Raw genomic sequence first — 14,688 nt, forward strand, 5'->3', positions numbered from 1 at the left:
GATAAGCTCTTCGGCAACGATGAATGCTTGAGCGAGGCAGAGTCTTGTGGCCGCGATTGTGCTGGAAATATCTCCAGATACGCGCTCCAGGGGCAACAGGTCTGCTTTGTGGGGGAGGACCAATTTTACGCTTTCCACTCGTGTTTCTGTGGGAGGTAGCTCCGTAGTTCACCGTACCATGTCAGGGATCTTGTTGCGTTTTTAGGAAGGGACTTTGTGGGTTGAAAGTTGAAGCGAACGAGGATAGGTAGGGATGTCTTGCGATAATTTGACCGTTGGTGGGGCAGATGATGTCACCGGCTAGTGAGCATCCACGTGCTGGCGGGGCGCGGGATGCCGCGTGGGCTGCTCTTCAGGGTCGAGCCAATCATTCGCAGTGGGCAGCAAGTCCTAGCAGCGAGGCTGCGCCAGCGCCATTGCGCGATTCAGCGCTGATCTGATGCCACAGGGCCAGGCCCTGTTGAAGTGCCTCCGACGCGCAAAGGCACCATGCCCTGCTGCAGCATCCAGCTCATGTTCGTCAGCTAGTGCCATGTTGTAACCATCAGGAGGCAGCAGATTGGGCCAGAGCTTGCCCGAATGCGGCCGTATTCGTTCCCAGGCTCTCGGGTCACTGGACACGGTGCATCCAATAGTGTACACATGTAAAAGAAAAACGCCCTTCCCAGCAGTGTTGCATCAGGGAGGAGACATCCCTGACCCTGCCATCCACCACTGCAGAACTTTAAACATCCTTTCGCCCCCCAATCGGTGCCGCTGGGATTCCGTACATTTATTCTTATTTTTCTTCCCTTCTTCCCCTCCCCTCCGGTCCCTGATCGGCACCGTGCTTCCCCCACACCGGCCGTTCTGGACTCCCACTTCCGACACCCGCCCTCTCGCCCACATCCAAGGCTCATGATAGTATCCTGATGTCGGAGTGATCAGAGGTGAACCAGCATGCTCTTCAAATCCACAGTCGGCAAGGCAGACGCCGGCGGCGACGACGTCTCCTTTCGGAACCATGACCGCGACGTCGGGCCCGAGGCGACCGAAGCCGGGACGGGCTCGGACTCGGACGACTTCCGCGTCATCGACCCGCACTCCGGGATCAAGCGCGGACTCAAAAGCAGGCATCTGTCCATGATGGCCCTGGCCGGCATCATCGGCCCGGGCCTGCTGGTCGGCGCCGGCGGCGCGCTCTCCTCCGGCGGCCCGGCCTCGCTGCTGATCGGCTTCGGCGTGATCGGCATCGTCGCTTTCTCCATCATGCAGAGCCTGGGCGAGCTCACCACGCTGTATCCGACCGGCGGCGCCTTCACCTCCCTGAGCGATCGCTTTGTGGACAAGGCCTTTGGCGCGGCGGTCGGGTGGAATTACTACATTGTGTGGTTCTGCGTCCTCGCGAACGAGTACAACGTTATCTCGAGCATCCTGGTCTTCTGGAGCGACAAGGTGCCGATCTGGGGGTATTTCCTCATATTCTGGGTGAGTGCGGCTGTTTGGCGGTCCTTGCGCGCGGAGCTGTGTCGGGCAAGCTGCTAACTAGGAGCAGTTTGCGTTCCTCGGATTCCAGCTGCTGGGCATTGAGACCTTCGGGGAGGCGGAATTCTGGTTGGCTCTTCTCAAGATCATTGGCCTGATTGCCTACTTCCTCTTTAGCATTGTGTCAGTTCCCCTCTCCCCGTCAACCCCCTTTTAGCTGTAACACATTGTCCCTCTCTTCGCGTTTTCTGACACCACGCAGTTACGCCTCGGGCGGCGTAAAAGGCGCGGATGCCATCGGCTTCCGGTACTGGCACACTCCAGGCGCTTTCACGGACGGTTTCAAAGGCGTCGCCACAGTCTTTGTTTTCTGCAGCACCTTCTACGCCGGCGTCGAAAGCATTGCCGTCGCGGCGACCGAGACCCGGAACCCGCGGCACGCTGTCCCGCTCGCGATCCGCCAAGTCTTCATCCGCATCATCGTCGTCTACATGGGCAGCGCCTTTTTCTTCGGCCTGACCTGCCCGGCCGATGCCCCGGGCCTAGTCGGCGGCTCCAGCAAAGTGCTCAGGAGTCCCATGACCATCGCGATCCAGAACGCCGGCTGGGAGGCCGGCGTGCATCTCGTCAACGCCTTCATCTTCATCACCTGCCTCAGCGCCGTCAACAGCTCCATCTACATCGGCAGCCGCACGCTGCTGTTCATGGGCCAGGACGGCATGGCGCCCAAGTTCCTCGGCTGGACCGACAGCCGCGGCGTGCCCGTCCCCGCCATCGTGCTCACAAACCTCTGCGGCGCCCTCAGCATGATGAACGTCAGCACCGGCGCGAGCAAGGCCTACAGCTACATCGTCAACCTCAGCGGCGTGTCCACCTTCCTCGTCTGGGGCGCCATCAGCCTGACCCACATCCGCTTCCGCTCCGCCTGGAAGGCCCAGGGCCACAGCGAGCGCGACCTCCCCTTCGTGTCGCTGTGGTATCCCTGGAACGCCTACTTCGGCCTGTTCGCGAACGTCTTCCTGGCCCTCGTCCAGGGCTGGTCGACGTTTGCCCCGTTTGACGGGGGCCTGTTTGTCGACGCGTACATCCTGCTGCCGCTTTTTGGCGTCATCTATGTCGTGTACAAGTTCGCCTTCAAGACCAGGCTGTGGCGGGCTCATGAGATTGATCTGCAGTCTGGCAGGAGGCGGGATCTGGACGAGGGCAAGCGGTTGGATGCGGGGCCGAGCTACGGGTCGCAGTCTTGGTGGCGCAAGATCTTCCAGAGCCTATGATGTGGTAATTCGAGTTAGGAAGGCTCGAGCTGTAAAGACTTGGTTCCATGATACCCCTCGCAATAGTAAAGAAGCAAGGCGTTGGAGGCAACGCTTGAACCCTGTTCGGATTACTCAAAACGATGAATCATGTCAAATCAAACAACCCCAGCCGTAACAGACCGCCACAGTGCACATCCGAGGCAAATCGTCCATTCTCTGCGCCCTGGATGCCTCCAGAAAACCGGTTCCGGGCTCCATTCTTCAACTTCCCCACGAAGAACGTCGCTCACCTATCCTGGGTGTCAGCAAGGATATACCGGGGAGGGCCGGAGGGAAACTCGTGGAATCTATAACACGAACTCTGTGGCCGTCCTCCTGCAATGCTCTGCCAGAGCCTCCGTCCAATCGGTTATCTTGGAAATATTGGAGTCGACTTCATCCCGACAGTGACGATCTACCCGTCGAGTCATCCCCGACACCGTGTGCAGGAGATCCGAGAACTCGACTTTAGGTACAGCCGACTTCGTTTCCTGCCACACACCTATCTGTCATGCCCGTGTGTAGTTCACGGGCATCTGGATCAGCTGATTATAGCGGCATACGACAAGGACACCAGTCAGGGAATGCAATATGGGATCGTGTTCGTGTCTAGCCATATAAGAGGTTGAACCAAACAGTATCGGAGCTATGAGAGTTCCATCCTTTCAAAGACAAGCCAACCCATTGCATGCACCTCATGGGAGAGAGTCAATGAACAGCAAGAGCTCCAGGCTTCTCGGCAAACAACTTCAACCATCCACCACCACCACCTCGACAACCTCGGTTTCAGACGCTGTGTCTCCATCAGCCCCTTCAGGCGGTGAACACCTGAGCCCTCTTTCTCATCCGGTACTCAATCGCGCGCTTGCGGGCAGCAGCGCTCTGCGTGAAGGCAGCACTGCCACCGAACGGGCCAGCCAGGGCGTTGTTGCGCACCCGCACGATGCAGACGTTGTTGACGCCGGCAACAGTCCCGTCGCACGTCATGCCAGCGGGCATCTGCACCTTGAGGGGGAAGTCGGTGGTGGTCGCCAGACTCAAGCCGGCGACGCCGGAGCCGGGGACGTCCTGCGTGACCTTGGCCGTCTGGAACGCCGACGCGTCCGTGCCGCCCGAGGTGCCGTCCACCGCCGCCTCCAGCGGGCCAGCGCCGTCCTGGTTGACCTGGTCCAAGAAGACACCCAGTCAGCAAACTACTCACACACACGCATGTCAAGACAAACAAAGCAAAACGGCCCGCCGGCCCGCCTGCACCAACTCACCTGATGGAACACCATCGTGATCGTCCCGTCATCCGCGCAGGTAGGCAGGCCCGAGCTAGCGCCCTTGCCCGCGGTGGCAGCAACATTCGTCTCCTTGCCGGTGCTCTTGGTGCCACCATTGGCGCCGGCGCCGCCAAGCAGGCCCTTGAGGAGCGCCCGCGCTCGGACAAGCACACCGCCTTCCTCCTCCTCCTCGTCGCCGTCCTCGAACCGGGCGTCGAGCGCGGCGCTGCCGCCGGCGGCGGTGTTGTCGCGGCGCGCGGCGGCGCTGGCGTTGCCCATGAAGATGGAGACGATCTTGGCGGGGTCGACGGGCCCGCCGCCCTGGGTGCGGCCGAGCGGGCTCGCCTTGCCGCTGCTGATCTCGCGGTCGCGGATGATGGACGTGTCGGCCTCGGCGCCGCAGATCGGGGTGGCGCAGTCGCGCGGGGTGCCGTCGGCCACTGTGTTCATGTTCAAGGTGAGTCAGTTTAGTTATTTCCAACGGCCGAAATCGGGTGGTCAGAAGGGACTCAGTGAGAGGATGCGTACCGGAGAGACCGGGCATGTCAACGCCGTTGGCACCCTTGATGAGGGTGACGACACCGTGGGCGGAGGCGGAGCCCGCGAGGAGGGCCACGGCAAGGAGCTCGGAGGGATGCATCTTGGCTTGACGATAGGAGAAAGGTGTGTTTCTTGAGTGAAATGTATTCAAATGACGTGAGCAATAATGTAAAATGCCGCCGGGGCCAAAGACGAAGCAGAAAATTATCGAAGAGGAAGCTGGGATGCGGTGATGAAGCTGAGCCTGCTGAATCCAACACCCGACACCACCAGCATCACGACTTCCATCTTTATATCTTTCATCGTCTTGCTGCCGTCGTTGAAAGTTGAGGCCTCACAGCCCGCGATCCATCACCATCGCAAGCCCAACTGAATACGGTAGGGCGAGAAACACGAGGCGCAGCATCATGATGCGAGACAAAACAAAGCAAAGACCATCTGAGCGCTACACCAGACCCGCAGCGAAGGAAACAGGAGTCGAATCGTATCTCGGCATCGATCGACTGCCGCCGTGCCCCTGGGGCAATCCGCGGGATCTTTTCGATCGTCGAAACCCCGGTCGGGCTTGGCAATACGACGCTGCAGTCCGGACCCCCTGAAGAAAGCCACTCAGCACCCGGACGTCGAGGCTTCGGTTCTCTTCACTAGTCGTTTCAGAACTCCCGCCGCCAATCAGCCTGGCAGACCGCAGTGCTCAGCTTCTTGGACCTTGCGGCAAACAGCCCCTATCACGGCGATCTTATCGTCTTCCGGATCGAAATGTGTTTTGGAGATCTCGTGGGCCTCGGCACATGAACAGCGGGCTGTTTCGATTTCCCCATCAAAGCCTATACTACCTTCGCGCAATAGGTGACCAGGCAGGTGGTGATTGGTTAAGCCTGCCGCCGCCTCCGACGAGCTGCCAATCGCCGTTGTGGTCGATTCTCACTGAAGTTGTGTATTCGATAGGATAATCCAGAGTGGAGAGAGGTCCCCCCTTCTCCCGGAATTGGACTTGGGCTCCGAGCCCGTTTCATGCGAGGTAACTCTGCCTTACCCAACCCGATATGATTTGTCATTCCCTCGGGAAGGAAGGCATTGTCGATGAGGTCTGCCGCTGCGTAGCGCCCAAGGCCGAGGCCGTCATTGCCGTCCGGGCTCGGAGGTTCAAAGTTCTTACATGCTGGCACTTGTTTGTTTGGGACTCAGGTTGTAGCCTCGGTTGCGAGTCTAGCTGGATGGGCGGCCGCCCAAAGCCGGCCTAATGTGCTCATTGGCCTCGCATCTGTTATTGAGAGCAGCTCCAGCCGGGGAGCATGGGGCACCCGCTCCAGTCTGAGTCTGGCGCCTCCGTTATCCACCTTGCTCCTGCCGTCCCGAACTCACGACCCGGCATTCGCTCGCCACGTCTCGGGACCGTTCCCCACACCCAGCGCCATCAGGCCCCATGGTCCTCGCCGCGACAGTTGCGACACTACACGTGACGGGGTTTCCGAAAAATGGACGGTAAACGGGAGCGCCTTCACCGTCGCCATGCCACCGCCAAGATGTCCAGGCAGTGCAGGTGCTGCCCTCTGAAAGAGGAACGCTCCCGGAGACCTCCAAGGTCTCGCTCGGCAAGGCTTCCAACGCCGTTGTCATGCCTGGCACCTCCGCCGCCATGCTCGAACCCGCCGTCTCGGTGCTCATCTTCTTGACCGTGGCCTCGTCCTTATCAAGCATGCTGGACCCCACCGCCAGCGAGAATACGAGCTCGTCCTGGTGTATCAACGCGCGCTTGCCCACCGCGTCGCCGTACTCGACCACCAACACCAGCTCGAGCGACGCCGTTGCTTCGTAGACCAGCGACAGCGGCTGGGCGCCGCCGCATCGCGTGTGCGTCGCCATCTTGATGTCGAGGCCCCTGTCCCACAACGTGACGGTAAAGCATGCTTCGGCCGCCCCCTGCCCTTCTACGGTGACGCTGACGACGGTCAGGTTGAGATGCTCGCCGGCGGAGATGGCGTAAGAAAAGGTCCTGCTGGGGGTGTCGGGGCTGAGCAAGTCGATTATGGTAATGCCGGGGTACAAGCGGGCACGCTCTGGGGTGTCGTCGTCGTCCGTGGCCGTCAAGCCGCGGTCCATGACCATGTTAGCGAACGCCCGCGGAACCCGGCGGCTCTGCATATCGATGATTGCGACGATGCCTCCCGTTCTGAGTATGGCTGGCACCATAGCGCTGTTGGTCGAGCATTCGCTCCATCCAGCCGCGTCAGGGGCCGCGTCGCCGATCGGATGGGGCGTGCTTAGGCAAGCGTAGTGCACGCGAATGCCCTCATCCGAGGCTCGCCGCAGTTGCTTTAGCACGTCGTCGGTAGATTCCCCACCGTCGGCACCGCACACAAGAAGCACGATGGCGCCGCGATCAGTGTATGTTTCGGGCTGGGCGTCGATGTTTTCGGCGAGTGCCAACTCCAGGCCGCGGGCAATGCGGCGCCGGCCCCCGGGCGGGGAGAGGTTGAAGGCCGTATGTATGGGGTAGCCCATGGGGGAGACAACACGTGCCGCGCTGTTGAATTCCAAGACAGCGACCCGATCGAGTCCGTGCATGGTCAGCTTCGAGTTGACCTCCTCGATAAGCTGCAGTTCTGCACGCCGGCTCGGTAGGCTGTCTCTTGAGGTGTCGACAACGATGGCCACGGTGCGGTTGCGGCAGGCCGTGACCGGGTAATCGCGGACCAAAGCGCAAATCATGAGGTTGCCATTGACCGAACCATAAATCTGTCGCAGTCCGTCCCGGAAGCTGTCCCACGCATCGCGTGAGTGCCGGACGGCTGCCTGCACTGCGCGACGGAAGTTGTCCGGAGCAGCATCTGACCGGGGAGAGCAGTCGGGCTCGCCGAATGTGCCGTCGAGTCGGATGACGCCGTTATCCTTGCTTAGGCCGCGGTGTGTGATCCGTCCTTCGCAGACTCCTGAGCCTGGCCAGGTGTCTGGTAAAGTGAAGCACCCCGTTGTGAGATCACGGGGGACCTGATCCGGCGGTATCGTCCCGCTTGCCAGGAGGTCAAGAAATGGGGCGGTATCGTTCCTTCGCAGTCCCGGCGGGTTAGACACGTCAGTCGGCAGCGTCGGATCGGCGCTATCGACCCAGTTGCTGTGGGCGTAGAAGTCCTGGACGCCGTGCAACGCGCGTCCGAACCCCTCGATGGCGCTGCACTTGGCTCGGCCGAAGGCATCTCCCTGCAGGGCGGCAAACGCAAAGCGGCAGTCATACGGCCGTTGGAGCTGCACCATGTCTCTCCGGATCCTCCGCCTTTCGTCCAGCAAGCGCTCGGCGGCCTCCAGTCCCTGGCGGAAGCGGCGGCGGAGGTGGTCCACGCAAGCCTGCAATTTGGCAGTGGCCTCGGCGCGGCTCTGAGGATATCCTTCGACGTCCAGGTAGTCGGCGTCGTCGCAGTGCGCCTCCTTCCAACAACGTCAGCTGCGTCATTCGGTTGCATGGGGAATCGGGAGCACTTCGTGGTCTTGAACTTCCAAAACCAACACCAAATCATTGCTTACAGGTCCTTCTGGCAGTGGGTCGATATTGTCTGGCGACCCGACGGCGCCGTTGAAGCCCACGCCAGTGAGCGGCAGCCCCATCAGAGTCCAATGGTAGCCGGCCAACTGGTCGAGAGACCGCGGCTCGAAGCACACACCGTCCGACTTCTCCCCGCTGGGACTAGCTCACCGTCAACGTCAAACGTCAGGAGGGACATGAGGGCGAGCAGTAGCAGGTCCGGAATTCGTAGTTACCACTGGAAAGCCAGGCGGGTGATCATCTCATGCTCGTTGTGCTGGCCAATGAAGACGGGCGCGTTGATGGTGCCGAAGGCTGCTGCTCCGGCGAGGAATGCGACGAGCACGACGCGGCAAGGTGCCGCCGCCATCTGACAGGAGTACGGCCGCTGGTCCAGCCCTCGCGCCTGGCCCCTGGTCCCTGGTCCCTGGTTCCCGGTGTCTGACGCCCGATAGCTGTCGCCAGTCACTGGAGCGTCCGCAGCGAACCAGTGTTTGGTGCCGAGCGCGGGTACGTTGGCTTGGACATAATTAGACGCTGAGGAGAAGTCATTGAGCGTGTGCGGTCGGCGGGGTCTCTTGGCCTGTTGGCTTGGCTCGGCCTGTTTCATTACCGTGATCGATGATAATTCCGCCGCAGGATGGATGAAGTCGGACCGGCCAATGTGGCTCTAGCGCCAGTCGATGACGTAGGTACCGTACCCTGGCATCCAAGTTTTGACTGAACATCGGCTCCTCAGTTCTTGAAGTTTGGATGATGCACCAGAGTGATAGGGTCGTGATATTCGACTGTGTTGAAGGCAGGCAGCACTTTCCTGCGTTATTAAGGTGCCTGATGATAGCACATGGTCCGGGGTCGTGGTTGGATTTTTGGATTTTCCACCTCCTCCTTTGGGCACCCGATACGTTGAGCATCGAGCATGTGAGAGAGAGGTACTGTGCATGTTAATTGATGGTACTGTACAGAAAGCGCATACCCAAGGTCGAACTCAACTTCTCGCAGATACCACAGCATGCAGGTGTAACTGGATTGCAGAATCACAGGCTGGTCCCCGTCCGGCCTCATTGTGCAACACTTCCACGCTACACTCACAGGCAATGGAACTAAACTCCCCGTTGAACTATCTCCAATCCCTTGCCGGTCGCACATGACGCACTTACCCGGATGCCGCCACGGGCCGGCGTCGCTGCCGCATTTATAAGTAAATAACGTCCCACTGGCTGCTGTTTTGTGCATCGCTATCGCGCCACACCCCCAAATTGCAAAGCAAGCTCAAAGCAACCCTGCAACCATTACACAACTCGCACAACAAGCCGACGTACTCTCGCTAGTCCTTCTGCGAAAACATCCACCACGATGATGCCCCGTGTTTTCAAGGCTCTGGCACTTTGCGTAGCCTTGTGAGTCCATTCTTGGCGTCGCATCGCCCTCCGGCAGTCGCAGAGGCTAATCATCACCCCGCAGCGTCGACTCGGCCCTCGCCCAGATCACCGAGTCGGCCTCCATCGTCTACGTCTCTGGGTGCGCTGCCGTCGTTTCCACCACGGATGTCTGCAGCACCTGCTTGACCATCGACTGCGTCGTCCCGGCGACCATCACCGCCGGCTGCGACGGCTGCCCGACCGCGGCGCCCACCGTGTACCGCTCGTTCCCCTGCGACCAGGGATGCAACGTGGTCGGATGCAAGACGGTGTACACCGTCGTAACGGCCACTGACGGCGTTTGCGACGAGGATGAGCCGTCATCATCGGCCGAGTCTCCTAGCTCCACCGCTTTCGAGGAAAGTGCTGGCCCCACCACGACGGCGCCGACTTTGACAGAGACACCGGCGAATGCGTCGTCGGCCGGCAAGGTGGCCTCCTTGTCGTCCAGCCGTGCGGCGGCCGCCCGGTTCACGCCCTTCTGGCACTGGTAGGCCGGGGGGGGACAGGATTTTGGATTTTTATTGATTAGGTATCGTTACCATCTTTAATTTACTTTAGCGAAGGGGGCACTATTTTTTCTTCATGAATGTGTATCTAGCCCAGTCCCGAAGTTGAGATCGACAGACAGGCGCTCGCGATAGCACCGCGTCCTACTCCTCCCCCTTCCACCCGTCTCCCACCCCCCTCATCCACTGCACCCCCACCAACCGCAAGCCATGCCGCTCCACAAACTCCTCCGCCCGAAAGCTCCTCCTCTCGACGAACGCCTCCCCGCCGACATCGCTCTGCTCCAACCGCAACCCCGCCTCCGGCTCGCGAAACAGCAGAAACAGGTACCGGTGCGGCCCGGACTCGTCCCTGGGGCCCGGCGCCAGATACCGCGTCAGCGTCCTGCCCCGGTCGAGCACACTCGTTCCCTCCCCGGCCGCGTCGAGATCGATGTCGATGTTCGTCACGACCCAGTGGCGCCAGTAGCCGAACTTTGGGTCGTCGGGCGTCGGCGCGTCCGGGTCGATCAGCATGAAGGTGAATTTCGATTTCGGGGACGCGGGCGAAGGCGGTGCGGTTGCGGCGGCGTCGGCGGTGGGGATGGGGGAGACGGAGATGCTGGGGACGTCGCCGACCTCGCTGACGCGCACGAGCGTGCCGTTGGAGATGTGCTTGGTGGGATAGCGCACGTCGAGTGCGACGGCCGGGACGAAGTCTGCGGGGATGACTTTGGAGGGCAGCAAGTTGGCTTGCTTGAGCGAGTTGAGGAGGGTGGCTGCCATGGTTCGTGAGGTCCTTTTTCTTTTTTCTTTTCTCTTTCTTTTCTTTTCTTTCTTTTTTTTTTTTTTTTTTTTTTTTTTTTTTTTTTTTGGGGGGGGATAATTCGAAAGGGAAGGGGATGGTTATGGGCGCGCTGATGCGGAGAGTTGCCGGTAGACTGGTGAGAAGTTAAACGAACTGGAAGCTTGGGTTCGATGCATTTCACTTGGAGTCTTAAGCACGGCAGGTTACGATGACGATTGGTGGAAATTCACAGCAATGGTGGATATTCTCGCGGTATCATTGACTTGGCCCAGCGAGTCCACTCATGGCCCGCAGCTTCGTCGAGAAGGGACAGCGGAAACATTAGTGATCTTCCTTCCGCAATGTAAAGAACAAAAGAAAAAAAAGGAAGCAAAGAAAAAACAAAAAAAATGGAAAGAGAGAAAGAAAAGGGGTGGGGGAAGGGGGAGGAGATGGTGAGAAAAGAAAAGAAGGGAAAACGAGAGAAGATCAGCCACCTAAGGGCATACGCTCCTGGCCAGATAGGTTAGGCCTATGGACGCAAGGCCGACTGACTGAGCATCCGAGGGTTGCGAACCGTGACAGCTAAGTGCCTTCTATAGCGGGAAATGCGGAGGTGGATTCCATGCTACGGGGTAGGCAAAATGCACGGAGGATGGAGCCAGTTGTCCAACGAGACAAATGAAGATAGTATGCAAAGAGGATGGGGAAGCTATACCGACACCAGATGGTTTCAAATATCGGACTTTGACTCTCAAGTGGCTTCCTGCTGTCGGCACTTGGTCTGCTGGTCAAGGTTTGTTAGGCTCCGGACATGGAAGGCCGACCGATCAGAAAATAAATACTGCGCTCAATGTTGCATTGTGTGAAGCGCCTTGAAGTAATTATGTACACGAATAAGGCCCCTACTACTAGAGTTGTAGCTTGCCTTCCGGCGATGGGTAGCACTCAAGAAAGGTAGGAGGTGTCGACCCAGGACTGGTAGTCGCTGCCCAGCACCGTCGAGATGCTCACGGGTGCGGACAACTTGGTGGCGAAGCTGGCGCGCGTGCCCTTGGCGCCGTCGCCCGAGTTGCCGTACTCGGCGAACGTGACGTGGTCGGTCTGCGGGCTGCTCGTGCTCCAGATGCTCCAGCCGGCCGGGTTGATCACGCTGGACAGACTGGTCTCCTGGAAGACGACGCGGGCGTAGTCGCGCCAGGGCCGGCCGAGGTAGTAGGCGCCGTCCTTGACGGTGGCGCCGGTCTTGGCCGCGACGGTCGACTTGTTGATCACGTAGTAGGACGGATTGGTGGACGAGTCGCGCCCGTTCGCCGTGATGTAGCCGACCGAGGCGGCCAGCACGCGGATGTCGACGCCGTCGAACCACGCCTGGGCGTACTGCCCGAAGATGAAGTCGGTGGCACCCTCGATATAGCTCTTGGCGTACACCTGCACGCCCGTCTCCGCCAGGACGGTGTCCTGGAAACCCTTGAACTGGCAGCCGTAGTAGCCCTGCTTGTCCGCATAGGCGCTGAGGGCCAGCGCCTGCGAGCCCTGTCCGCGCGTGTTGACAAGGTTGATGTTGTACACCTTCAGGTTGGTCGTATGCGCCCGGAGGGTCGCGGTCTCATCGTTTGTGAGCCCGTCGTCCTGACTGAGGCCATTGGTGATGGTGACCGTGTTGGACGAGTAGCTGCTTGTGTCGGCCGTCTGGCCGTAGAGGGTCAGGGAAGACTTGAGCTGCGGAATGAGGACTTGCTCGTTGTAGGTGCCCGCATAGATGAAGATGCACTGAGCCGTGGTGCTAGACGTGCTGAGAGCGTTGACCGCCGACTGGACCGTCTTGTACTGGGCCGAGCCGCCGACAGCGAGGCATCCCGTGGGCGGCGAAGTGCGTGCAGCGCGGGTCTCAAGCGGCGCTGCGGCCGCCGAGATGACAAGCGGAAGAAGGAGCGCCAGGGAAGACACCATGGTGATGAAGAGGCAGTGTCCTATCTTGTTGGCTGGAAAGCCATCCGATAATCAGGGACAAGCTGTGCAGCACACTGTGAGCCCGGGACGGAGATGGGGTCAATTAATATCCTCGACCGCACGGTAAGAACCCCGTAACCGAAGCCTCCGTGCATGCATGCCTGTCACCTCTTTGCCTCCCAGGGCCCAATTGTCCGGGTAATGGCGCATCTATCCGTACTCTGCTACGGAGAATTTAGTACTTCTACGACGTAAATCGAGGTTGCATTTGGGGACAGGCCCGTTTCCACCAACTGTCTTGAGACAATCCTCTCTGCGCTGGCCACGCAACCCGCGCCGCGCACCTCCGTTCGTCCTCCCGAGCCTCGGAACTTCGCGCCTCGCTAGGCAAAGCGTGCGACGCGGTGGAGGCTACCGTCTTGCGGGGTTCGCCGCTGGTTGGTGGAACCGAGCTTCGTGCTGTTTTGCCAAGCGGTTGCATCGGGCGATACGTCCGGGGGCTGTCGTCCTGTTCATGAGCGTGGAGACTCGGCCCGGGGGCATGAACCGTATGTACACTCCCAGGTAAACGGAGCACACATGTGTAAAGAGAGACCTCGACGACGCCCTTGTCCACTTCCAGAGAACATCCAAGGCGCCACTCCAGGGCGGCTGATGTCATCCCTTATATTGAAGTACTTAGTCCTAAGTCTTCGACAAGGGGGCTCGCATGCTTGCCCCAGGGCCTCTTTTAACTTTTTCTTTTCTTTTTTTTTTTTTTTTTTTCCTTTTTTCTTCACTTTTTTTTCTTTGTTCTTCACTTTTTTTTTCTGTTTTTCTTCCTTGCACGGAAATACCAGGGAAACGCCTCAGGAGTGATGGATGGATCGCTTGTGAGAGTGTATGTTAGCTCCGCTCGGTTATTCGCGTTTGCAACGAAGTGTGTGGGCTGTCCGCTGTCCGCGCCTTTCTCTCCCGTTCCCCAGCAAAAGAGATGGGCTATCACCAACAGGATGTACTCCCATGTGGCTGGGGACCATGGTGCCGGCAAAAGCGTATGGGCAGCTACTCGCGTAGCTGTACCGAACAATGAACCCCCAGAACCCACGAAACCCCCGGAGCCCGAACATCACACAGCGGCGCGATTGCACGATCGGTAGGTGCGAGTAAACGTATCTACTCAAAGGGCCCGGCATGTGCAGCGGAACTGTGTGGTGGGAATTGAACCCACAACCTGCTGGGAGGCAGACGACAGCGTGTTACGGTAGGCAACTGGGCCAACCATCCCAAATGTTGGAATTCCGGGGCAACAAAGAAAGCCTATAGAGGGCCTCCGGCCCGGGAAGGTGCCTGGCGGCTGGCAGGTCGCAGGTGGCAGAACTACATTGGCACTTGCCCGCCGGACAACCATCGAGGCGTGGTACTTCAGCTTGGGTAGGAGGCTCACAACCTGAGGCTTGTAAGGTAGATCGATCGAGGGGTGGACTGAATCGACCTTGGTCATTCTTTCTTCCACGTATCTCAAGTCGAACTGAACCTCAGGAGCAGAGTTTCTCTCGACCATCCTGCAACTCTTCCTCGACCACCACTTCTCTCGGCTATAATTCTCACTTTTCTCGACCTCGACTCTCTCCTGACCACACCACAACTTTTCTGCGACTGCGACTTCTCTCGGTCCCGACTTTCTCTTAACCACACTCGAACTTTTCTTCGGCAGCAATTCTTTCTCGACCATTTTCTCGTGACTACACCCCTCTCCCGACCACAGCTCTCACTGACTGCTCTCAGCCACTGCCTCTTGTCAACAACCCTCTCCCAACCACATCGCTCTTCTCGACCATTTTTCCTCGACCACAATTTTTCTCTTGGGCGTTCTCTCCCGACTACGAATCTCTCACACGACTCTGTCCCGACGGCTTCTTCTCGACCACTGCCTCTCGACAACAACTCTGCTCTCGACTTCAATCCTCTCACGT

The 14,688-nt window shown here is 59.2% G+C and overlaps 5 protein-coding genes across 5 annotated transcripts; 1 reads left to right on the forward strand and 4 right to left on the reverse strand.

Annotated features, from left to right (window-relative positions):
- Nucleotides 1–582: 582 nt before the first annotated feature.
- Nucleotides 583–3,311, forward strand: THITE_2114222 (uncharacterized protein). The gene is made up of 3 exons (XM_003652542.1): nucleotides 583–1,467; nucleotides 1,535–1,647; nucleotides 1,727–3,311. The coding sequence occupies exons 1-3, from the start codon at nucleotides 940–942 to the stop codon at nucleotides 2,736–2,738; spliced, it is 1,653 nt and encodes a 550-aa protein (XP_003652590.1). The 5' UTR covers nucleotides 583–939; the 3' UTR covers nucleotides 2,739–3,311.
- A 261-nt stretch (nucleotides 3,312–3,572) lies between these two features.
- Nucleotides 3,573–4,664, reverse strand: THITE_34861 (uncharacterized protein; the record flags this gene model as incomplete). The annotated part of the gene is made up of 4 exons (XM_003652543.1): nucleotides 3,573–3,914; nucleotides 4,022–4,126; nucleotides 4,196–4,464; nucleotides 4,553–4,664. 4 exons carry the CDS (start codon nucleotides 4,662–4,664, stop codon nucleotides 3,573–3,575), a joined length of 828 nt encoding a protein of 275 aa, XP_003652591.1.
- Nucleotides 4,665–5,722: 1,058 nt separating this feature from the next.
- THITE_2114224 (uncharacterized protein) lies at nucleotides 5,723–7,345 on the reverse strand. Its single transcript, XM_003652544.1, has one exon. It carries the CDS (start codon nucleotides 7,067–7,069, stop codon nucleotides 5,897–5,899), a length of 1,173 nt encoding a protein of 390 aa, XP_003652592.1. The 5' UTR covers nucleotides 7,070–7,345; the 3' UTR covers nucleotides 5,723–5,896.
- A 2,331-nt stretch (nucleotides 7,346–9,676) lies between these two features.
- THITE_2114226 (uncharacterized protein) lies at nucleotides 9,677–11,041 on the reverse strand. Its single transcript, XM_003652545.1, has one exon. It carries the CDS (start codon nucleotides 10,777–10,779, stop codon nucleotides 10,159–10,161), a length of 621 nt encoding a protein of 206 aa, XP_003652593.1. The 5' UTR covers nucleotides 10,780–11,041; the 3' UTR covers nucleotides 9,677–10,158.
- Nucleotides 11,042–11,728: 687 nt separating this feature from the next.
- THITE_34437 (carbohydrate esterase family 8 protein) lies at nucleotides 11,729–12,733 on the reverse strand (the record flags this gene model as incomplete). The annotated part of the gene is made up of 1 exon (XM_003652546.1): nucleotides 11,729–12,733. The coding sequence occupies one exon, from the start codon at nucleotides 12,731–12,733 to the stop codon at nucleotides 11,729–11,731; it is 1,005 nt and encodes a 334-aa protein (XP_003652594.1).
- Nucleotides 12,734–14,688: the final 1,955 nt, after the last annotated feature.

Source organism: Thermothielavioides terrestris, chromosome 2, assembly GCF_000226115.1.
Source record: "Thermothielavioides terrestris NRRL 8126 chromosome 2, complete sequence".
Lineage (NCBI taxonomy): Eukaryota > Fungi > Ascomycota > Sordariomycetes > Sordariales > Chaetomiaceae > Thermothielavioides > Thermothielavioides terrestris.

Coding starts and splice junctions, on each gene's coding strand:
- THITE_2114222 (XM_003652542.1), top strand. CDS start 940: ATGCTCTTCAAATCCACAGTCGGCAAGGCAGACGCCGGCGGCGACGAC. Junction 1,468..1,534: donor GGTATTTCCTCATATTCTGG/GTGAGTGCGGCT, acceptor AACTAGGAGCAG/TTTGCGTTCCTCGGATTCCA. Junction 1,648..1,726: donor TACTTCCTCTTTAGCATTGT/GTCAGTTCCCCT, acceptor GACACCACGCAG/TTACGCCTCGGGCGGCGTAA.
- THITE_2114224 (XM_003652544.1), bottom strand. CDS start 7,069: ATGGGCTACCCCATACATACGGCCTTCAACCTCTCCCCGCCCGGGGGC.
- THITE_2114226 (XM_003652545.1), bottom strand. CDS start 10,779: ATGGCAGCCACCCTCCTCAACTCGCTCAAGCAAGCCAACTTGCTGCCC.